The following is a 24469-nucleotide window of genomic DNA, read 5'->3' as shown; positions in this document are numbered from 1 at the left end:
TACTTTGTGCCTCATTTGACAATAACTTGCGTGGAATAAACTAAGCATCTGTATAGGGCTCAAGATAGCAATGTAGGTAAACTTCCATGTTTGGTCGTAGCTCTTGTAATAATGGCAGTAATACTTGCAGTCTCTACCCCGTTCAGTCTACGTCCCTCATAATGTAGCTCCGCCCCTGTTTATGTCCGCTTTTATCCCGACCAAACAGCGTGTCAGGGTGACGTAAACCTTCACGCCGCCAGTTCGGACGTTGTGCGCACGCGGTACCGAGTGTGTCCAGCGCGCGCCGCAGGGTGTGACCGGCCCGCGCGGCTCGTCTGCATACACTCACTAACAGACACACACACACACGCCTCTGTGCGCATCTGCCGCTACACTGAGGTAAGTACCGCTTTTACTCCACATCTTTTATGAGGATTTATTTGAATTTTAAGGCGAATTGTGTATAATATAGTGTATACTGTATAACCATGTGATAATTCAGCACTGCGCTTCTGTGTTTGGCTTCGGAAGTTCAGCTTATTGAGCCAAAACTCAGCGATAAATCAGTGAAGGCTGCTGTGACAGTCACCGTAATGTCAACACCGCCCTCAAACGCATTTTATCGGGAGAAAGTTAAAGCCGGTTGCACCATACACAACTACATTCTACTGAGAATATGAATAATAATAATTAATAATAGTTTTCTGTGCTGCAAAGTGCAAAATAAAGCCATATTGCATGTATGTCAAACTGCGACACATTGGCCATTTATGAAATGACAAGAAGTTGGTGAAATGTCCTCCTGATATACTAAGAAAATAAATTCATTAAAAGAAACTACTCAAACATCTCTTGAATGCAGTTTGACATTGACTCTTGGTGTGCCTAAACTGTGGCACAGAGAGTTTCGGGGTTTGCTCTCCATTCCATTCCTGATCCAGGACATGAACAAATGGCCTCTGGTTGTCATGAAGCTGCTTACTCAGCATCACTGGGTTTACATATATTCAAGGGGGTGGCTGGTGTTGACAGGAAGCACGCTCGTTATTCACTCACACCAGAACTACTAGAATAGGTAAATATCTCCTTTTAAAAAAATAACACTTTGCTTTACTGGAAGTTGTATCTTATTTTAGAAGAGACCACGTGTGACTTGATCTCAGTGGAGCGTGTACAGCATGTACTTACTAATACAACAAAGTTTCTTAATGAGGCAGATGGGAAAACATGCATTGTAGTTATTTTGACCCATTATACTGCAGAAATGCCTTTTTAGAGAAACTAAGGTTTGCACTGTCCGAAGGTAAATTGTGTCATCAGCAGTGACAAGGACTGCAAGACCACAGAGAGAAGGGCAATCTGATTTGGGGAAAAAGGATAAAGAAATGCCACTTTAGCAGAGTTTCCAAGCTCCTAGGAGGGTGGAAGCTCCACACAGAGAAAAGTTGAAGTGTTTTTATTTGAGGTTAAGTTAGTAAACAGTGTAATGTCACGATACGTGGCATTTGAAATATGTAATTAATTCACATGTGCTTCTGGTGAAATCGTCAAGGCCAGATGTCTACCTCGTAACCACGACGCTCAGGCCCTCTTGTGACTGAATAGCCACAAGAGTCACAAGTGGCTTACTGATTGAATGGTAGACTTGCCAAGCTGGTGTATTCCTACATTTTTTCATGAGTCATCCTTGATTATAAGATCCATCAAATAGCCCCAAACCTCTGAACCGAGATATCAACAAGTTTTTACCATAATAAGTATGGAACACATGATGGAATAGTTTTCTAAAGGCACATTGGTCTGTGGCATCATGAAGTCTTACCTGAATGTCCTCATTATAAGATAACCAACCTTCCTTCCCTCATCTGCTTTCACAGTAGCGTTTGTAAATTGATTGCAAAAGTCAAATGTTGTGTGTTTGTGTACAGATGGAGATGTCGGCCCCTTCAGGCAGTCAGGCTGCGTCAGGTCAGCCTCAGCGCTCGACAAAGAGGAAGCAGTGGGCGGGCTTGAGACAACGATGGAAGCTCCTGGGTCTGTTTGAGATCGATCAGCAGCACGAGTTCTACGGCCTGACCTGCATGATGAAGGAGGGCTTGGCAGCAGCCGTCCAAAGCACCATCGACAACCCGTTCACAGTGAGTATGTGTACAGGAGAGGCTACATTAAATCCACCAGAAACCAGCGCTCAGTCACATGTGGAGCTTAGAACTCAAAGGTAAATGTGTGAACAAGGGAACAGAGAAAAACTGGAAGGGAATACAATAATATGGGATGGAAGAATATTAACAATACTGCAGTGTAGTGAACATGACAGAGAAGAATTGTGAATGATGTGGTGTGTGAATGGTGTGGTGTGTAAGTGATGGGGTGTATGAGTGATGTGGTGTGTAAGTGATGGGGTGTGTGTATGATGTGGTATGTAAGTGATGGGGTGTGTGAATGATGTGATGTGTAAGTGATGGGGTGTGTGAGTGATGTGGTGGCTGTGTTTCTTTTCCCTATGTTCTCTGGTTCTTCTTGTCTGTGCTTGTTGTGTACAACTTACAGTAATGATATCGTCTAACAAACAACGGTGATGTAATCTTATCTAATCTAGCAGCAATGTCACCAGAATTGGCAAAGGGTTTACACTCTTTTTGTTTTCTATTTCCTTCCCTCTTCATGTGGAGAACTACATATTACTCACAATATTATTTTCTTTTATGCTTTAAAAATGAAATTCTCCAAAATGTTAAATAACCACATGGTCATTGTCCATGAAAAATCTAATTCAGATAAAATGGTTACGACACAGAAATATACTGAACTCTTCATTCTCTCTTCATTTCCCATGAGAGCTGCGTCCTGATTCAATATCTTCTGGTTTCATTTGGTCTTGTTTGGCTTCCTCAATGGTGTGTGTGTGACCAAATGGACACTTTCATGGACAGCCATTACGCGTGCAGCAAGTTGGAAGATGAACAGGAAGTTGGCACCCAATCAATTTACTTGAGCCTCCTTCACTGTTCAGCAACAACAAAGCAACAATGTTTACAGATGCCCGATTGTATTTGAGGGCAGTACCCATGTCTGACCACTGGGTGGACGGCGGTAGTTGTATTTCAAGCCCTCCTAGCAAATCAGCTATACTGTATATAGCTCCTACCTCAAAATGCTTATATGACCTCCAGATCCAGATCCAAACAAGATGTCACTCATTGATGTTGTCTATCATGGGACACACTTTCTTTCCATTGTGAACAAAACGAAGCAAAATCCAGCCTCTTTGGTGCTTAGAACCACACTGCAATTCCTTTTCCAATAGTGATGATTGTCAAGTTGGGATTGTCGAGTCATTGCAAAGTGAGTTTAAAGAGAAAAAAAAAATCGGAAGATTTCATGCAGAAAGAGGTCCAACAATGAGTGAGAGAGGAAGTGGAACACATTTCTTTTTTTTAACTATGACCTGTTTTGTTCCTTTTTCTATCTCCAGGCTGAACTGTCAGACAACGATTTCACATTGGAGGTCAATCACATCCATCAGGTATCTGTTGTGTGCCTCCAGACAGTGATGAGCAGGAATCATGTCCAGGTTTTCAGCTCTTTAAACTGCACGCTTGTGTGTGTCTGTAGGATTTTACAATGGAGACATTTGCTGGCCCGGTGTTTGCCAGCCTGCGTGCCACTTTAGGAATGACGGAGCAGGAGTATCAGCAATCACTCTGCTCTGAAAACTGCTACCTCCAATTCATCAGCAACTCCAAGAGCAAGGCAGACTTCTTTCTAACGTGAGTCACCATGCGCCATCATTCAATCACTCACTCACACACACACACACACATGATTGTCCTTCTGCTTTTGAACATGTATGACCTTTTAGTTCAGAGTTACATCTTAATTCTCTTACCTTGACACACAGATTGATGAGATTCCTAAAAGCTGACAGAAGATGACAATTCAACCCTATCAAAGTGGGAAACATTGATATTAATTGTAAAAACTTAACAAATCAAGTCACATTTGTGTTATTGTGTTGTCGCTCTTTGCAGAAATGATAAACGCTTCTTTTTGAAGACCCAGAACAAAAAAGAAATCCGATTCCTTCTGACCAACTTGAAAATGTACACTGAGCATCTGAGGAAGTATCCCCACTCACTACTGGTCCGATTCCTAGGTATGCACGCACACACACACACACACACACACACACACACACACACACACCATCAACTTTCCAGGACACATTTGTTTCATCAAGTCAAGTATCAAGTAATTTGATTTATGTTGAATTATTTCTATCTTACAATGCGAATTCTATATGATTAAATGAATGATTTTTGATTGACAGCTAGTGTAATGATTTGAATGTGGCACTTTACTGAGACATATATCACTGGTTTATTCCCAGGTGTTCACATGATCAAGATCTCTAACAGACGGAAGGTACGATTACATTTCATCATGTTTTCCACGTCACACTTTTGATTAGAGGTTAATTCATTGATTATGGTAAGAATAATATCAGAGACTTCCTTTCTCTCTTCTATCTTTTGCAGAAATACTTCATTGTTATGCAAAGTGTATTTTATCCGGATGATCGGATCAATGCCAGGTAAACTTTTGGCTCTTTGTATCGAAATGATCTTTCATTCAACCTATTCCAAACTTTATTATGGATTCATGGAAAAGAAAAAGAAACAAATCTATATAAGTAAAGGGAGAAAATGTTAAGTTAAGCATCCCACTTCTCAACTCTTGACTATTCATAACTTTCGGAGCAGATCTTTTGACTGAGGCGTTCCCTTTTGTGTCCTCAGGTACGACATTAAGGGCTGTGAGGTGAGCCGCTGGACAGAGCCGGCCCCAGAGGACAGCCAGGTTATTGTGGTTCTCAAAGACCTCAACTTTGAAGGCCAGTGCATCACTTTGGGTAAGGAGATGCTGCGTCATACATCATTGTACAGAAATAGGTTATTGGAGCTATTGATTGTTGATGGTGTCTATGGTTTGATGTTAACTTGTTAAGGGCCAGATTTGGACGGTGGGCAGTGTGTTCACAGCTGTACTTCATGCAGTAATTTGAGAATGTTAAGATCCATGTTATCGTGTGTGTGATGTGTGAGCAGAGCAGCAGCGTCCTTGGCTTCTACGGCAGATGGAGATCGACACAAATTTCCTTCAGACGCTCAACGTGTTGGACTATAGTTTCCTTCTGGCCCATCAACACTTACACGATGATGAACGCCAACAAGGTCTCTCCTTTGCCTCGCTCATCATGAGAACCAAACGGTCAGTATCTTAAGGGAGTGATATTATGCGTTAGCCTCCTCACGTAACTTCAGATTAAATCCAGGGAGTCGGATTCCCCAGATTATTAAATAGCGTTTCCTGTCCTCGTTTAGCTTTAGGAAATGATTGCTCATCCATGTCTCCATTGCTTATAGACAGCATAGTTGTGTGTCATCTGCATAGCTATGGAAACATTCTGTTCTCTAATGATGTCACCTAGGGGAAGCATGTTCTGTATAGTGAGACCAGCAACGGACCAAGGCAGCTCCCTTCAATGCAAACCTGTAGCTCTGTGGTGAGGCCTCAGGGAGCTCATAAATAGCTGTCTAGCAACAGCTGCTTTCCCCAGAGGATCAGCCTGGCAGGCAACAGGCCTCACACCACGCTCTCGCAATGTATCGAAGTATCATACAGTGAGTTCTTTAGCTACTGGGTCCAAGCTTGTAGAATCAAGGAGTGTGGAACTAGAACCGTCTCCGAGAATCAACCTTGACAAAATCCATATGGTTTGCATTTGGGGTACACACACACACACACTGAATGGTCACTTGTCCTACAAAGCAGTGTTCACTCTTTCCCTTTCTATACTTTGTGGCTTTCTTCATTTAGATCAGTAAATCCAGGCCCCAGTCCGGTCCATGCAGGAGTAGCCGTCCCGGGCACAGTCCTGGAAGATGACTCCTCCTTACTTTTGTCAGAAACTGATGGCTGCAGTTTGAAGCAATCCCAGGCAAAAGATGCAGCAGGTGATGGAGGTGTTCAACCCCAAACACAGCACAATGACCCAGGAAGTGACTCGGCTGAGCTCCCAGACTTCAGGGTTCAAAACCAACGATTATTGCCCAAGTCAAAGAATCCGCTGCACATCATTGACGGGCCTGAACAGCGCTACTTTGTTGGTATCATTGACATTTTCACTGTTTACAGTTTCAGGAAGAGACTGGAGCATTTATGGAAAAGGCTGAGATATCCTAGACGGACCTTCTCCACTGTCAGCCCACAGAATTACTGTGTCCGGCTCTGTCAGTGGACACAAAACAATTCTAAGTAGAGCATGTTTGGGCAAAGGTAGGGTGAAGATCGTCAGCATTTACATATTTAAGCACCCAGTTGACCACAGGACCGGCATGTCGTTCCCAGTCATCCTTATTTATTTCCTCCTTTCAGATCTTTTTACATATTGGAACATATTCATAAATGTACAGTCAGCTTTAACATATTTGCCTTAGTGTCGCCCTAAATGCGGCACAAGGCCTTTGCTGTCCACGTTTATGAATATTGGCCATCATCTCTTAGTGTGTAAATAATAATAATATGTGATGTTTTATGTTACCTATGTGTTTTTCTTCCAGATCACGAGGAGTATGATCATCCTGACAAAGCAAAGGAAAGACACTTGTTTTGTGAAATAACATTATCTAACAATCCACCTTTGCTTTGTAATAGGATTTGTCGAAGTTAAATGTTTATGGGTTACTGTGGGATTTCATCATTATGCTGTAAATGACCTGCAATTGCTAAAGCTATCCAGTTTACACCCGTGGCTCCACCGCTTCACAAAGTAACCCTTGTGATGTGTTAAGGGTCAGTCTCCTTGTTATAATGCAGAATGACGCTCCCTAAGACAATAAACTGCATTTGGATGGCTAAACGTTGTCGCGTTGGCTTTAGAACACTCTCCTTGCTGTTCCAAACCTTTTACCAAAAATGCTTGTGCCTTACCTATGCAAGGAATGTGCCAGACACCTTTATTTAATGCTTCAAATATTTGTAAGAGCTCTTTCACTAGTGCTCACAAATGTAGCAAGTCGACTTTAACAACAGAAAGCAGCAATAAAATGTTTGCAAGATGATTTGTCTGTAGTAAATAATTGTCTACCTGCTTGTTTTATAAGGTCCTGTCGGTTACTGGAGGATCAGTGAACACAAGGCCGTACTGAACTTTAACTAAAGCTTTAACTGCACTTTATTCTCTGTTCTTGACAACTGCACTCAATCTTATACGCCCATAAATGTCTGGGGTCACGTGTCACTCAGGACTGAAGTCATTTCTTTTAGTTATGCCTCGTCCTCTCCAGAAAACTTCAGAGACAAAAGAAGAGTTACACAAGAAACCAATTTAATACTCAAATTTTATAGCTTTTCTTTTTATTATCTTTAAACAAATGGCCTGGTACCATTTTTTTAATTCAGGAAAAACTGCAATTCCATACTGTTGTGAGTTTACGCTCATCACTCAATGCGGGATCACACTTATCAGCATTTACAAAAGAAAGCAACAACACATCCACAGACTTTATGAACATTATCAGATTAGTAGATTATATCTGAAAGAGTTTGAAACACGGCAGTTCGTCCTGAATAAATATTTCACCTGATGGGTTTGAAAGTCTTAACATACATCTACAGTATAAATTATCGGGAACAGTCAAACCCTTCCAGTATCTACAGTATTATGCTGTCACTCAACTTCCAATGACTAGAAACAAAATCTCTTGCGAAAACAATCATGGGAACTTTGAACAATAAACATTGGATTTGCTGCATACTGGGCATCTTTTGGTTTTCAAACTAAAGTGAGTAACTGGTGACTTAATATTAGTGGTGCCCTCTAGATTCACATAGAAGCAAAACTCACTTCACCTAGAAATTGAAGTCATGCAGTTGACAAGAATCATAGGTTTCTGTAATTTCACTAGCGAATTGCAAACTTCTACCAGTATCTTTACTCAAACACTGCATGATTGCAAAAAACCTTACAATGATCTACCACCTCATCATAGCATCTTCCTCCTGGTGTTATTATGGATAATCAAAGGTTGAGGTTCTGTCTCAGTCATTCAGAGCCCCGTTCAGTTTTTGGCTGATGTGGACCTCATTAGTGGGACTGGTCAGAGAAAGTTATGGGTATTCAGAGTTGACCTGTGTCTGTGCGTAGATCCATATATAGAGGCGACACATGCAGATTATAATGATCAGGCTTGTCTAGTACACAACTATGAGGTCTCCCAGGATCGGCTGGTGTTCGGTTTTCTGGGAAAACGTTGATTTATCCGTACATCTTTGTTGTCATTGCTGCAGCTGTTTCCTCACCTTTATAACATAAATAGAGGCCCGATCTGCTCCAATATCCCCATTGTTGTCTGCACTGGTTGCCTATCAAAACCTGAAGTAGCTTTGAGGCGAGTTGTGTAAGCTAAGGTAGTGTTCGTTCGACACGTGAGCCCGGGCTCAGTATGGAACGGCCCTGATGTGGTTCAGATGTGGTCCTATCACGTCCCCACATAGCCGGGCAGAAAGAGAGAGACCACACAAAGAAGTTACTGTTTTGTTTAAATGGATGAAGCTCGTCCATGGAATAAGGAGGAATCACTGACTTTAATTGTGTAACTGTTCAACAACTGATCACAATGCAGGCAAAAGTCCAGAAAACAAGAACGCTTTTAATGCAAGTCCACACACCAGATTTCAATATGCAGAAAATGTATTCAGCCACAGAGGTGATTTTAATGCAAGGTGCAAATGTGACCTATGAGTGATCTGATGTAGTCACCCTTCAATGGGAAAGAGGGTCAGGATCAGGAATCAGGATCAGCATGGTAACATTTTCTGTCCCCGATGTTTGTTGGCTACATCCTTGCAAGTAGACATTTACTCAGATCGATGTGCTTGATTTGTCTAACTGCTGCTTCCCATCCAACACCACATCCAGCACAATCAGGTACAATGCCAGATAATAAAGAGGCGAGGTTGGACTAAAACAAAACAATCCTTTAATGAAACGTGTTTATGACGGGGTTGCTAGACTAGATTTTGGTGTCTGTATTTAGAGCTTCTAAGCACTGAACGTGTGTCAGTCAAACCCAAACACATTTAAATACTGAGAGAAATCACGAGTGTTTATAGTAATATTATAAAACATACACAGTAAAAGAATGTGAAAATACATGGAATATTTACAAATATAACAAAGAAGTCCATCGTTGTGCCGTAAGATCTGGGAAGACTGCCCCCCCCCCCCCCCCCCCCCCCCGAAATCAAGATCGTTATGATGCTTCTCTGCAGCCTCCGCAAATAATGGCTACTTGTTTTGACTATGCCTCAGTCCACAGCTTCACGTCCTGCACATCCTCAGCAGAAGCATGACATCATCTCAAGTGAACGCCGGGGGGCTGATGATGGTGCGTGATACTAAATGACAGCCTTTCAACCGATATTACACAGAGAAAGGTAGTGAGCTGGGAAAGGAATCTATTTTTGTTTCCTTTCTCGGAGAATGACTACAACCAATTTGTTCTGTCATCTACACACACGCACACGCACGCGCACACACACAAAGACACAATTACATTGTCAACCACCCCCACAAACCCTTTTCCACAGCAGAGCTGTGTCGCGTGCAGCAGAGCACCCTCACACAAACACCATGCAACACATCTCAAATCCAATGTGATGTCTTAAGGTGTCCAGACAGCTGTGAAGTGATCCACAGATAAACTCCGGCTTTAAATAATAATGGTTTAGCTTTATAAGAATGAACACAATTGAGCCTTGTGGTGTTGACATTAGGAGAGGCTGTACGTTACTTCGCTGGGAGTCACCGCTCTTCGAATTTTAACCTCTTTGTCCGTGGTTTACCTCTTGTCCGTGATTTATTTCCATGGGGTCTTCTTTGAAGTTTTCACAGTGCTCCATTACTTTGCTGAAAAGTTAGAATAGTCTTTACTTCACAGGTAGGCAACATCAAACACAAATCATACTGTTGATCGTTGACAATGGCTATCTTTGAATATGTAGGGTTAGATTATCACACCGCTGCCTAGTAGCAAGAACGACTGGTTTCATGTCAAATGAATCCTCTAACTCATCGTGTTTTGAATGAAGGTGACTATAGCCTTCGTGTCTGCTAGAGCAAATAGCTGAACGATGCAAATCAGCTGATTGGTGTCTGAATACTCCATAGAGAGATTGTACAGCTGAAGCTTCAACGTGCGCTTCAGTCTCACCTGGCCATGTCTTTGGTCTCTCCCTGTGAGGTCTCCAGTTCTAAAACTTTCTCCAGCAGGACGATTCCTCCTTCCTTTATCAGCAAGGGACAATACTTGCTTGCTGGGGACAGAACGGTTGAATGGGAATATCAGTCAAGTCAATATTACATAGATGAGGCACAGAGATGCTTGTGTGTTCATAACTCTCCTCTTGTCGTGTTGTGAGGTTGAGAATCATGAAAGGTTTTGTTGTAGTGGGTGCAGTTACTCCAAGTTAACTTCTGATTTTTGTACCATCTGGGTCTGAAGTATGCAGGCGTCTATCAGCGTAATGGCCAATAATTGCGCTGCCTACTCTTGGAATTTAAAACCTGTTGAATGTTCTTTAAATCCAGAAGAGTTTGAAGCACCAAACAGTGTAACAAATACTCACGGTAAACTGATACCAGGTTGTAGAGAGCCCATGTAGCCCAGTGCTGACTGACGGGGGCGATGCCCTGAGGCAGCAGTCGCAGAATCGGCTCAAATGACCTGTTTGACCAGATGGACAGTTTAAATTTTAACGCCAAAGATGAAAGAAATAGCTGTCGTGTAGTTTAAAATGACTGTGGTAAATATGTGACTTCATTACTAAACTGTATTATCCCTGAAAGGAGTTTCTTTCTTTCCTACACAACTTAAGTTATTGGCTCACAGTATCAATATCACATTGACTCAGATTCTGGATATAAGTTGCCCTCTTGGAAAATGATCGGGCTTTTTTTTTTTCTGTCCCCTGTCAGCTGAATCATCTGCAATTCCATGATGACTTTGATATCCGTTTATATTCTATTGATACTATTTATGGTACCAACATTAATCCCATTTCAAGCTGACTGCTGTGGTGATCACCTGTAGTTTATGTTGCGACGTGAGGTGACGTCCCAGCTCTGGATGGCGTCCCACATCTTATCCATCACCGTGTCTCTTTTAGGGTCTTCCATGGACCAAACGTCTGGGCCGTCGAACATGATGTGTGAGAGCACGCCGCACGCGTTGTATGACACCTCGATCCCATCTGCCTTACTGTCCAGCAGGTTACTGTCAAGGCAAAACAACGAGAGGTGATATAACATCAAATATTTCACACTGGACTCATATTGACCAGTTTATTTACTGAAGAACAATCGAGGAGAGGAGGTTTTCCTACCTGAATACAGAGATGAACTGTGGGGTGAGCAGCTGTGGTCGCAGAGCTTTGACTTCAGCTACGTTTCCCAGAAGCCCCAGCATGTTGCGATGCAGCTCTTGCTTGTCTGGAAACTCCTGATGTAAAAGGGAAATGGGAAACAGCTGAAGAGTGAGGATTTGTTTCCTAATGTGGCTCAAATCAACCCAGTAAATGAGATTGTGTGTATGAGTGGTGAGATTTGCAGAGATAATGTCACAACATAGAACTGGATACTGACCTGTAGACACTCAAGAAAGAGGCCCATCCCCCGACAGTTAAGGAACATCTGACAGTTGTCAGGAGTCTCATCAGTGATGTTCCACAGTGCACTCCAGGAGAACTCCATCACTTGGTCACACTAAATTAACACACACACACACACACACACACACACACACACACACACACACACACACACACACACACACACACACACACACACAGTGGGGTGTAAGGGGTTAACAATAGTGTGCGCGTGTCTGCATTACAAACTTTATAGCCTCAAACTCACCATTCTGTCTTGCAGCTTCTTCTGAATTAAGTTCAGCATCGTCTGAGAAAAGTAGAGAAAGAATCAACTCCTGCCAGCAGTGTGAAGAGAAAGCACTTAGTCTCCCTACCTGTGGATTTTGACATTACCTTGACAAATCCCATCTTGCCCACAGCTTCCTTGTGATGGTTGTCCACCTGACAGACCAAAGCGTTGCACAGGTGCACTGCAATCCTCTGTATTGACTCATCTTGCCTGGCTGGCTCCAGGATCTTCAGTAGCAGCTGGTTGACACGGCTGTACTGGAACTCCAGCTCCTCTGGAATACTGAAGTTACACAGTGTCAAGCAGCAGTTCCTCTGGACCTGGTATAAGTCAGGGCAAGGAAAAGGTGTGAGACAGAAGGATTTTAAGACTTGATTGCACATTTCATTACATCAACAAGACTGCTCAAGTGGGTATTTGATTTTGGGACGTAGCCTTTCTCAAAGTAGACTCACAGTGACCTCCTGGTACTGCTCCATGCCATTCAGTACCACTTGAATGACCTCTCGGCGCAGCCCCACACTCTGGTCGCTGCGGTACTCTGTGTTGGTCAGGTAGAAGAGTGCAGCACTTCCTGTCACCTGGATGCTCTTATCATATTTGTGGCACTTCAATGCTACTATGACAAGCTGCAAGGAGGAACAGAAAGACAGTTCACAACACAGAAATCAGTGTGATGCTTGTAATAGACCTGCAATAGACCTGCTAAATCATCTGTTCTGAAGAAACCAAACTTTAAAAGATGACAGCATACTTGTAAAGCTCGGAGCAGCTGGCTGCAGTGTTGTATCCTTGCTATGTCAAACAGTTGATTGATGGCTCTGTGGGCCAGTTCAGGGCGAAACTCTGTGTACGCCTCGATGGCATTCAAGACCTGGTCTTCATTCTTGGATCCAGTCACCTGCAAATGCATCATAGACATGGTTGAGCTGTTGGGAGGGACGCATAGCAGTATGTATGCAACCGTCTGCATACCATGGTTTACCCATAAAACCTTTCACTGCGTATGTCTGTGAAGATTATACAGAAGTATAAATTCAGCTCTACCTTGTGAGCAGGGATATGTGTCACACTACAGAGGGTGGTGTCGTATAAGCCCAGAAACTGCAGGGGCCTCTTCAGATCCTGGAAAGGGTAGATGCTACTCTTACAGGGCTCAATGCTGAAAGGGAAAGAAGCAGTGATGTAATAGCTCCATCAACAAAAAGGCAACTTGCAATCTCTGGAAATTCAGAAATATTTGTTTATACAGCACATCTAGTTTACAGTCTAAGCTTGGTTACTCACCATGGCCGCCCCATAGCATCTTCAAAGTGAGGCACTGTGCAGTTGTCCAGCATAATGTGACCTGAAATGTCCAGTGACACCAGATTGACCAAACGCTGTACAATGGCCGTGAGGATTTTCCGGGACATCTTAGACTTAGAGGTTCGTCTGCTCTCTCGGGAGATGTCAAGATGCCTAGAAACAGATTGGATTATATCAGTGACGGCCATTCTTCATCAATATTCATGGACACATACAAGAAACTGTTTAAGTATTTTTGGTTTGTTGTCACAGCTGTGATCTTGTCAGAATTTACATGAGGTAAAGTTTAGGAGTGACCTAAAATCTCCCAGATTGATCGAGCTACAGACGTCTTTGTTGGCCTGTCCAGAGTAATGTTCCCTACGTGAAGAGGAACGCTGGTGAAGAGACCGGGGCCTTTCACACATTGGTCTTAAAGAACAAGTTGTTTGTTTTCCACCGTTGTTTGAACCCCAATCTAACTGCTTTAAGCACAACAGCGCTGACCAGTGTTTGAGCTTTGCGATCGTGATGACAGGAACGGTATAACAGCATATGGAATGCAACATAAGAGACAAAGTAGAATAATGACCTCTTACCTGAGACTGACTAGTTCCACCACAGTATGGACCAACTCCTCTGACAGGTCCACATTGTAGAGAATAAGAGAAGCCAGTCTATCTTTCCACTGGGTCAAAAAAGCTGTTCCTAGCAACTGTACACCGGACAGATCTAACGACGTGAGCGACTTCAGTGGTTTGAGCAGGGTCTCGGCATCCACCTCGAGTAAGCCGCCTAGATTGAGCAACCTGAGGCGGTTGAACCCCTGGAAGTTGAAGTCCGTCACTAACGCTTGCCTAGAAGCGGGGCTTTCCTCCTCGTCGTCCTCTGTGTCTTCGTTGCAGGCGAGTGGGGCGCCGCCCTTTCTGTAGAAGATGTTACTGCAGCCGAAGAGACAAAGGGACACCAAGGTCTCCCGGAAGCAGGTGAGTGTTTTTAAACTGCGGGCTGACAGGCTGTTGCAGTAGGTGAGGTGCAGCTCAATGAGGTCCTGATAGAATAAAAGGGATTTGTTAGTGTTCATTATTTTTCAATGTTGAGAAACAATGCAATTTCTACACAACCAACAGGGACAAGTTTGAGGGTGTAAACTAGACAATCAATATGTTACCCTTAACAACTGGTATCATGACAGAGGCAATTCTTCACTATTAGCTGCACTTCTTGTATGGAAGGTAAACATGTCATTATTATTGTGCATCAATTGCCTCTGTAACTAGCCCGATTCTCTTAGACGAGTCCATTCTGTTCCACTGATTTTCTTTTCTTAACTTACTGATTCTTAGCACTCTACCTGTTTTCTGATGGCTTCCAGATCCCTGTCACGTACAAAGTCTTCTCTGAGCTGTACCCGAGTCAGCCTGGTGCTTCGAGGGTCTGAGAATAGCTGGAAGAAACTCTCCTCTGGTTCAAAGTTGCTGTCTGTGTGGACCAACTCCATATACCTGTTTAACAGACAGACCAACAACAAAACTCAACAAGAAACAGGTTGTGCATATTCTCAAGTATAACATTCTGAACATTTAGAAAAAACAAAATTTGCTCAGAAATGTCAGAAACTTAAAGACAAAACGTGATGTAAAAAGCGATACGCACATGTTGACCAACTTGTCGCAGATCTCACTAGGTAGGAAGATGTCCGAGCGCAGGCAGAGGTTGTTCCTGTGTCCCTGGTAGCACATGGTCTTCCGGAGATTCCTCAGACAGAAGGCTGTCGCCAAAGTCATGAGACTGTCGGGGTTGTCTCCTGCCTTGCCTGCCATTTTAGCCTCTCGTTTCCGGCTCAGATCAAACACGAGGCAGTGCAGGTGACCTTAGGAAATTGGGAATTGAACAAATCCGAGGATCATGGGCTCTGCCGATAGGGTTTACATCTCTATTCTCACACATTGGCTTCTGGTGGTTCTCTCGCATTATATAATCCAGTGCACAACACTCATTGGTGTAAAAGCAAAAGAGGAAACATACTTTGCTTTGGGGGAATTTATACTTTAGTGGAGTCTAATTACTTTCACTTCACTACATATCCAAAACAATACGATTACTCTGCTTTTGTCAAGACATCTTTGTTACAAAATAAATTCTAAACTTGGTGCTGGTGTCCTGCTGAGCTCTACTCTCTGTATGAGTCTGCTGAAGGTGAAACAATAATGCAGCATTCCACACAACGGGTGTCAACATCAGAAGGTGTGCAACATTTTTATATGCAAGCCGAGAAGGGTAAGGTCAGGAATGTGTTGTGTCGGAAAGATGTGGAGAGCCGAGAATACAGAGTGTGTTGATCTGGAGCTCATCAATACAAGTACACTGATGACACCTTACATACTAAGGCTCAAAGTTCCATTTTGAAAGTTTAAAAAAATAAACAGAATAAGCTGAGTGTTCTTATTGATTGAAAGAAATTGACAGCAACAATTGACGTCTTCTACAAACTCTTAAGAAACCAGAATCAACCTGCTACTATCAACAAATACTGATAACTAGTAACCGGGACTGATAACACCTGAGGTTAGATACTTTGCTAAAACTTGCGTGCGCAGTAAACAAACCGACTTAATTGTTATTACAGTGACTAAAACGTGCTCCTATTTGTTCTCACTGTCTTTCTCAACCAACAACAACACACAGACATGAATCCTGAGGCTGTTACTAACTTAGCAGACTAGCTAGCTCGTCAGTAGATTGTGGACTAACTTGTTTGTTAGAGACGTGCACTAGGTGGTTACTGACAAACAACAAGTAACAGTTAGTCCAACCACTCGAATCACCTCAACTAGGACGTTTGTAACTCTCAAAATTAACTTATCGACGCGGTATCATCGGCGTCCATATTAGCCTGCAGCTACAGCTAGCGTTTAACGATGACTTTCTTTGCTATGGGGTTAGCTATGGTTGCTACCGTTAGCTAGGAGCTGTGTGTGTGAGTGTGAGTGTGTGCGTAAATGCGAGCTACAAACACGAGTCAGTGGTGTTTGAGTGAAGGGCCGGTCAGGCAGTGTTGTACCTGAGCTTCTGCCAAGGCCGAGCTGCTTGTTGATAGCGAGTAATTGAGTTGTTAATCACCAATCTGCACTCATCTGACCGTTTTCGTCCGATGTCAACAAACAAACTCCACCTCCCGTGACTTCTTCTACCAGCCTCCTTTTCCCTGCTCGTATCCCCCTCCTCCTCTCTCTATTTCTTATTTTTACGTGGTCAATATTTTTTTTAAATGTCATTCACGTCTTTGTCTTAACAATAACGTATCGGTTAAATAGTCTCAAATGGAAGATATTGTTTTGGTTAAAAATGTAAAATTATTTTGATTTTTGATTTTTATTTCTCCCCTTTGAATTTCCCTCATATTGTCTCTCTGAACGCAAAGGCTAAATAACATTAAAATATTAAAAATTAAATTAAATTAAATATATATCAGTGAGTTTGTGCGCGTGCGTGTATGCGAGTGCATGTACCTCCAGTGTTATTGTGGAAACGGAAGTGACAGCCGGCCACACGTCCCTCTGTGTCTACTGATTGATTCCTTTCAGGTAACAGTCAAAGGAGAGGAATACACCCCTGCTGCTTCACCCGGCCGTCATGTCTACTGCGTACAGAAACAGGTAGGACACACATCCCGACATTTGTTCTTCCAGGCGATGCCCGGGTTGCGCGCCGTGTATCCTGGCAGCTAGCAAACAAAGCAGGAGCACCGCAGCACAGTTTGATAAACCTAAATGTAACAATAAATACTAAACGGTACATATCAGTGCGTTTCATGTGTTAATCGGACACCAAACGTTTATTATTGTCCAAACCAGCGAGGCTCTGTGCACCAACTTTAGTTAATGTTTACGCCAGTTAGCATGTCAGCTGACACACACACAGTACAGTACTGTCTGTTTCCCCTTAGCCTCACTGGCTAACTGCTATCAGCTAACTGGCTCGCTGTACTTGCTGACAGTGCAAGAGTGAAAACAAATCCAATTCCATCGTTTACCTGATTGACCTTATGTCTTAAAATGCATTCACGGCATCTTGGCTGGGTGTGGAAATGGAATTCAAATGTTGAGTGTTTTAATTCATAACCCATATGAAACATCTGTTACATTTAAATGGGTTATATAAGTCTAGTTAACTTTGTTTTCATTGGAGTAAAAAACATGTATGGGGTTGGTCTGCTCAGATCAGAGAGGTCTGCTCCTCTTCCCCTCCTGCGTGTGAGCACTTTTGGACCTGGACACGGCTGTGGAATGGCACGCATACATTTCTAACCTTTTACCTCAAGTTAGATTATTCAATCTTCTTCAAGCTAAACAAAGAGGCCTCAGAGAAAAACTCCATGACTGCAGACATCACAGTGCCTCACACACATACACGGCTCTGCAAATGCATTACGGACACTAAACAACCACAGACTTTAACATTATATTAACATCCTGGATCCATAACCTACACCTGACCTCTCTTGTTTTGTCCGTTTAAAAGATATTCTGTCACTAAACTGTATTTTGCTCATATCATTGTTTCTAACCAGAATACAGGAATTCAAAATAGCTTTGAGTGAAGAAAACATCAACTTTGAGACTCTGCGGGAACTTTGCTTCAATGGTAACTTTCAAACCTTTTGTTGCTAAGTCATTTAAATATGTTAATGTTAAAATGTTTGTTTGGATTAACCATCTCCTCTTCATTCATGACAGGAATCCCATTTGAAGGAGGCATACGGGCGCTTTGCTGGAAAGTAAGTTACCACATGTCTGTTGTCGTAGTAACCTAACATTTTATGTGTCACCCTGTATGACACTTAAAATTGATTTAATCTTCCTATGAAAATGATAACGGAGTAGTTCAGACCTGATCACACAAACCAATTCCTCCAACGTTAGGTTTGAAAATCCATACATTTCATAAAAACATTTTTGCTGGTTTTGTTTGTTCTAAGTGATTGTTTTACGCTCTCCTCAGATCCTTCTTAATTACCTTCCTGTTGATCAGAGGTTGTGGGACTCTTTCCTCAAAAAGCAAAGGTAACTAGACTCTTTTATTAATTACATTTGTTTCATACTTCCTACTACTGGTGTCTTTAAATCTGATTTGTTCTGAAAACGTCTAATGTGAACAGAAGTCAAGGTGTATTTTAAACTCTATGTTTTTGTGTGTGTGTGTCTCTCTATCTCTCTCTGTCTGTTGCAGAGAGGTGTATTCACAGTTCCTCAAAGAAATGATCATCCAGCCAGGTATCGCCAAAGCTAACATGGGCCTTTCTAGAGAAGACGTGACGATGGAGGACCATGTGAGTCGCCTCTCGCTTGCTCCTCTCCTCAACAGAAAAATGAATGTCGTTGTAGCGAGTCATACAAAAACAATTCAAGGATCTGTAGCTCCTACAACACAGTCTCTTACATGAGTAGTAGTAGTAAATGCAGGTTTTGTACTTTATTTTGAAAATCAACCACTTCCTATCATCCAAAGCCCTTGTTCTTTTTTTCACTTTTTGTACTATTTTGTATTTTATGTTCTCATAATACATTTCATACTTCAAGAGGCAGCAAACTACATATGGATTCGGTGTGATTCAATCTATCGCGTTCTCCTCTTATGCTCTTTGTTTCCAGCCTCTCAACCCAAACCCAGACAGCAGGTGGAACAACTACTTCAAAGATAATGAAATTCTTTTACAGATCGACAAGGATGTCAGGTAGTTTATTTGTTTGTAGTCTATTAAAATTTGTGCCTTTTCTGATTCTGAAAATCTGTCATTGAAATTAAGAATTGAGTCATTTTAAAGTGATCAACACAGTCTAATAAATAAAAAAAATGTAACACAAAAATCTACAAAACACAAGCGGCATAAATAAAACCCTTTTTTTTGCACATTTCAGGCGGCTCTACCCGGATATGGCTTTTTTCCAGCGTCCGACAGACTACCCATGCCAGCTTATATTGGACCCTCAAAATGATTATGAGACGTTACGGCGGCGTGTGGAACAAACCACTCTCAAAGCACAGACTGTAAATCGGAATCGCAGTGGTGTCACCAACGTAAGTTCTGTATACACATGCCACTTTATTAGGAACACTATGCCACGACAGCAACGCCAACATGTGGTGTTTTTCCAGGTCAGCTCCCCGGGGAAATCTTTGAACGTGTATCCATCTAATGAATATGAGGTTCTGCCCAATGGGAGTGAGGCACACTGGGAGGTAGTGGAGCGTATCCTCTTCATCTATGCCAAACTCAACCCCGGCATCGCCTATGTGCAGGGCATGAACGAGATTGTCGGGCCAATTTACTACACCTTTGCCACAGACCCCAACGACGACTGGAAAGGTGGGTGCAGAAGGACAGATGGGTTATAACATCCTGCTGTTAGAGCTGGAGTGAGTTGTAACACTTATTGATTCCTGTCTGCGCTTTTTTCAGAGCATGCCGAAGCAGATACATTCTTCTGCTTCACCAACTTGATGTCGGAGAACAGAGACAACTTCATCAAGAGTCTGGATGACTCCCAGTGTGGCATAACCTACAAGATGGAGAGTGTGTACGCCATGCTCAAAAGCAAAGACATGGAGCTCTACCTCAAGTTGGTACGGTCAACCTTTCAATGCCACCTCTAGTCATATACATGTATACATATTTATCATTTACTTGATTCTTGGTATTGTTGTTGTCGTCTCTCTACACAGGAAGAACAGAACATCAAACCCCAGTATTTCACATTCCGTTGGCTGACCTTGTTGTTATCTCAGGAGTTCCTTCTGCCAGATGTTATCCGCATCTGGGACACTTTATTTTCCGACCAGGGTCGCTTCCACTTTCTCATCCTGGTCTGTTGCGCCATGCTCGTGTAAGGTTTTTTATTTATTTTTTCATATATTGTTGTTTCTCATCCTGCAAATCTATGCTCTGTCATTTTACTCATATGTTTATGGACCTTTTGTTTCCAGGTTGATCAGAGATAGTTTACTGGCAGGAGACTTCACAGTGAATATGAGGTTACTGCAGGTAAGGCCTATTTTACTATATACACTTAAATATGACGACCTGGAATGAAAAGATACCAAATGATGAGATGGAAAGTCGTATATGCCATTATCAACCTTAAAGCCTGAGCTATAGCATTTAGTACAAATACCTTCATATAACATAGTGTTTCAATGGTATAGCAAAGCAATACAAATGTGTTGGTCACAGCACATTACAGTACATGTTTCCTCAAAAAGGTCAAAAACAAAGTCACATCAACATAGCAGAAAATATTCTGTTGATAACTTTTGCTGGTATGCTGCTTTCAAAAAATGCTTAGAACCTCATTCAGCACAGTGAAGAAAACGTGTGATTCATAAAGGTTTGTGTGCATCTTCAGTGATGCAGACGCTGTACAGACATGAGTTTCCCTTGCAGGGTATTAGGAAGGAAGAGGTGAGTAGCTCGAACATGGAGGGAGCTTTGAATAGAATGTCTACTCCTTTGTGATCTAATTAGAATCTAATCACGATGCCTTCTAGACGCCTGTCCACATCCTGATGAGCTCATCCTGATTAGGTGCATAGAAGTCCAGCCGGTAGGAGACCAGAGGAGCGTACCCACAATATGTCAGGGAGATTATATATGCCTTTAGGTTTGGGAATGTTTTGGGATTCTCAAAGAGGAGCTGGATGTTTGCAGGTTTTCCACTACAAACAGGAGGAAGTCTCAATGGAGTGACCTTGCTTGAACCCAGACTGGTTGGGGCCATGCAGGTTGTTCTCAGATAGGCAGTTAGTGACTTGAGTAAAGGCTGCACGCTTTAGTATTTTGGACAGATAAGGAAGGAGTGAGACCGGGCTGTAGCTCTCGGTGTTGTTGAGCAGCAGGGTGACTCTAGCTCTGCTTGAATGTGATGGGGAATAACCCGACTGTGAGAGGAGTCGATGACAGGGATCAATGTGGGTAAAATGGCATCACTGCATGTTCGTTTTCCTGTTTCTTTCAGGATTACCCCATAACGGATGTCCACACGATCCTGACCAAGGCCAAAGACCTCCAGGATAATTCCTAATCAGTTTACTCTTTTCTCCTGCCTCCTCTGCTGAAGCTTGGTATGTGGGAGATGAAACATTGAGAAACATTTTAATGTCAAATGTATATCATGGAAAGACTGGATCTTTATGTGCGTGGACAGTTGTGTTGGGGAACGCCCAGTTTTTTGTTTTTAACTATGTATGGCATTTGGTCAGTGTGGACTGCCATGGAAACCTGCATGACATTTGGCAACTGTTGCTTGTTTGAAGGGATGACATACCACTCGCTTCCTGATGCATTGTGGGAAAAGTCTGACTTGGCACATGTTCCCCCTCTTTTATATCCCTTCCATGAAGATTCGTGCTCAAACTAATAGAACATCTGAGGGAGGAACTATATTAAAACACTGTCAGTGTTAACAATCGTGATTACATTAAAGTGTGGAGGCAAGAACAAAAGATTCCCGCTGTTACCGTGTATGTAGTCAGGCTGAAGGATTTTAATTTCAATTTCAGTGAAGGTGTATTCTGTGGCCTTGAATGTTTGTTTTTTTTATTCTTAGAAGTTAAACTTTTTTATGTAAGAAGCATATGCCTTATCTGTGTAACAATGATTGGAAACGGGAGATCTTATTCAATAATATGTCTTGATAAAATAAGGAGGTGACGCGCCTAAACAACTGCTTTGACAAAATAAAAATATTGACAGAAATTTAACAAATCTCAAAGGAGATTTTATTACTTTTCACTCCGAAGATTATTTTACAACCCAGGTAAACATGTGACCCTACTGTGGGCTGTGTGAACCGCCTTTCAAAAGCAAAATGCTCCTCCCACTAAAATAGGCAATTTTGCAGATTGATAAGCTGGAACACGTGACCAATGTTACCGTAATGTGACCTGTTACACATCCCTGCGTGTTCTTCATATTTTATTAATTAAAAGACAAACAGTCCAAACCCTGATGGCTGTTTCTCAATCTTTAATTCGCAATGGGAGAAAAGGAAGCACAAACGTTTCAGCACTTTGCCTTTCTCAGTGTGTGTTTCCACAGAGAAGTAAAGAGTGCTGTGCCCCAAAACATTGCGAACCCCTGAGTTCGGCCCGGGTACAAATAATATTCAATCATATAGGGTCAAGTAGATAGATAAAAAATAGGTGAATAAGCAACTGAGTGGGCTTCAATCAAGTGGGAATCAAATGCTCGTTTCACATTGCTGTCATTTATCACCTGACTTTTTAGAATATTTTATATAAAACTCCAATTCTAAAAGCAATCGAGTAAAATGCAAATAAAAACAAAAAGCAGTGATTTGAAAATGATTCTATACCTACACTATACTTCAAAACAGCACAGATACAAGAGAATTAATGTTTTACCTGATCTACATTTTTTTTTAATACTAATCATACTCCTAATCATGATTTTGTTATCTGTTTACCAGTGGAATGTTATTAACAGTCTTCAGTATTCCCAGTCTTACATTGTCCCTTTCCCTGCCATCCAATTTGGAATGGCTGTATATTTCCGAAAAACAATCAAGTTGATCACTTAAATCATTCATTATCTTGTATTTTTACTGTTTTCAATTACTGTAAGTAGAAGAGAGTTTTCCAATCACTGTTTTCTGGGGGGTTTTATTTGCACTTTACACAGTCATCCTTTTTCAAATTGGGTTTTATATATTCACCTGATTTATAAGGGAGAGTGGGAAAATGAAGATTAATCTCTTATTTAGTATTTCAGTATTTGTATTGTAACTTAACTACACCTCAGCAGGGCCTCTCCTCTCCTCTGACCTTCAGTCTCTCCCACAATGAGTTCAGCATTTTTGGAAGGTTGCTGTAATTTTGTCTTTTGTTATTCTTCTCACAAAAAAACTAAGCAAAGCAAAGATGACCCACATTGACTGATGTTGATTACAAATGTCTTATACCTTGTATAGTTCACAATGTGTGTGTTATAGTAGTAAATTAGTTCAGTATGGTAAAAATACAATAATAGTAGTTTTCAAACACTTTAACACTGAGCACTGGGAAGGTGGAGTAAACATAATTATTTATTTTCAAGTTATTTTCATTTAAAGTTTGCTTTAGTTGCAATGCTTCTTGTATTGTGGAACCATTTGAAGCCACCTGAGAAAATGAAATAAAAAAATGCAGTTTAATCTGTCCAAAAATTTTAATGTAATATGAATCAGACAACATTCAGTGTCTAATCATCTCTCAATGATGATTTGAAACAAGCTTTGCTCACTGCAAGCTAATAAAACCCATAACAGAAAAAAGTATAAATCGTCAAAATACCACATACAAAAATCTTTTTTTACGTATTGTAAACTTATTTAGAGAAGAAGTTACTGAAATGTTGACAATTTCTGAGCTGTCCCTGAACGTTTTCTGCGACTTTTTTTAAGGTTCTCTCTTTTTATATTTGACTTTAAAGGTGGGCAAAAGTGTACATTTGCTTAATGGTTACATCCTTCAATCTGTTTTGGATTATTTGTCTTTTTTTGAAAGTTATAAATGAATATCAGGCTCAGATACATTTCCCTTTGCTGTACAGCATCACAAAAAGCCTCCACTCCCATTTTGTTTGTCTTATCCATTTACAGTGAACACATCATATTAGCCCAATGTCAAACTGGCCATGGCTTGTTTATGTCTCTTTTGTATTTTGAATGTAAATGAATATTTGTAAAATTCTGTAAAAACTGCCATATTATCCATTCACAGGCTACTAAATGTCAACACATGCAATCACTGTGGAAGATGATGGAAGCAACAGTGTTTAAAGGCCAAAAAAGGTGTTATTGATATTTTTTGCAGATTTGAAAATGTCATGCTGACTCGTATTGAATCATTGTGTGCACACTTGATCGAATGTGACCACCAGGGTTTGGTGTGATCTCTCATATGGAGATGAATCACGCGAGTCCTTGCAAATTCAATTTAAATTCTCATGATGTTTGTTCAATTCAGTTTTATTCAACATGTTTTGTTTTTTGGTCAACATTCAATAAGACCTGGATATAGCATTAAACGTGAAATCATACATTACCCTGTCTGTTGTTGTTTTTCTGTCATTTTGTAGTCAAATCTAAGTTTAAGGAAATAATCGAGTATTTGTTTGATTTTCCTCTGTAGTTTCTC

The 24469-nt window shown here is 41.5% G+C and overlaps 3 protein-coding genes across 3 annotated transcripts; 2 read left to right on the top strand and 1 right to left on the bottom strand.

The window, feature by feature from the left end:
- Positions 1-1786: 1786 nt before the first annotated feature.
- Positions 1787-7076, top strand: LOC143010926 (phosphatidylinositol 4-phosphate 5-kinase-like protein 1). The gene is made up of 9 exons (XM_076163521.1): positions 1787-2120; positions 3458-3508; positions 3598-3752; positions 4014-4138; positions 4373-4407; positions 4521-4576; positions 4782-4894; positions 5091-5253; positions 5863-7076. Exons 1-9 carry the CDS (start codon positions 1890-1892, stop codon positions 6302-6304), a joined length of 1371 nt encoding a protein of 456 aa, XP_076019636.1. The 5' UTR covers positions 1787-1889; the 3' UTR covers positions 6305-7076.
- A 1600-nt stretch (positions 7077-8676) lies between these two features.
- On the bottom strand, positions 8677-16466 carry zer1 (zyg-11 related, cell cycle regulator). The gene is made up of 16 exons (XM_076164072.1): positions 16338-16466; positions 14930-15146; positions 14628-14778; positions 13873-14324; positions 13274-13447; positions 13034-13148; positions 12741-12887; positions 12442-12615; positions 12091-12306; positions 11963-12004; positions 11690-11809; positions 11431-11546; positions 11133-11321; positions 10675-10772; positions 10260-10362; positions 8677-9955 (listed from the first exon to the last, which is right to left on the bottom strand). Exons 2-16 carry the CDS (start codon positions 15094-15096, stop codon positions 9868-9870), a joined length of 2352 nt encoding a protein of 783 aa, XP_076020187.1. The 5' UTR covers positions 15097-15146; positions 16338-16466; the 3' UTR covers positions 8677-9867.
- A 338-nt stretch (positions 16467-16804) lies between these two features.
- Positions 16805-24376, top strand: tbc1d13 (TBC1 domain family, member 13). The gene is made up of 12 exons (XM_076164147.1): positions 16805-16932; positions 17847-17920; positions 18013-18053; positions 18278-18339; positions 18506-18605; positions 18928-19010; positions 19195-19354; positions 19433-19643; positions 19737-19900; positions 20000-20160; positions 20261-20318; positions 21289-24376. Exons 1-12 carry the CDS (start codon positions 16910-16912, stop codon positions 21352-21354), a joined length of 1203 nt encoding a protein of 400 aa, XP_076020262.1. The 5' UTR covers positions 16805-16909; the 3' UTR covers positions 21355-24376.
- Positions 24377-24469: the final 93 nt, after the last annotated feature.

This window comes from Genypterus blacodes, unplaced genomic scaffold (genome assembly GCF_046128005.1).
Source record: "Genypterus blacodes isolate CSIRO-AG114 ecotype Tasmania unplaced genomic scaffold, CSIRO-AGI_Gbla_v1 ptg000133l_1, whole genome shotgun sequence".
Lineage (NCBI taxonomy): Eukaryota > Metazoa > Chordata > Actinopteri > Ophidiiformes > Ophidiidae > Genypterus > Genypterus blacodes.
The sequence above is the reverse complement of the archived record's forward strand: the minus strand, read 5'-3'. Positions and strand labels throughout refer to the sequence as shown.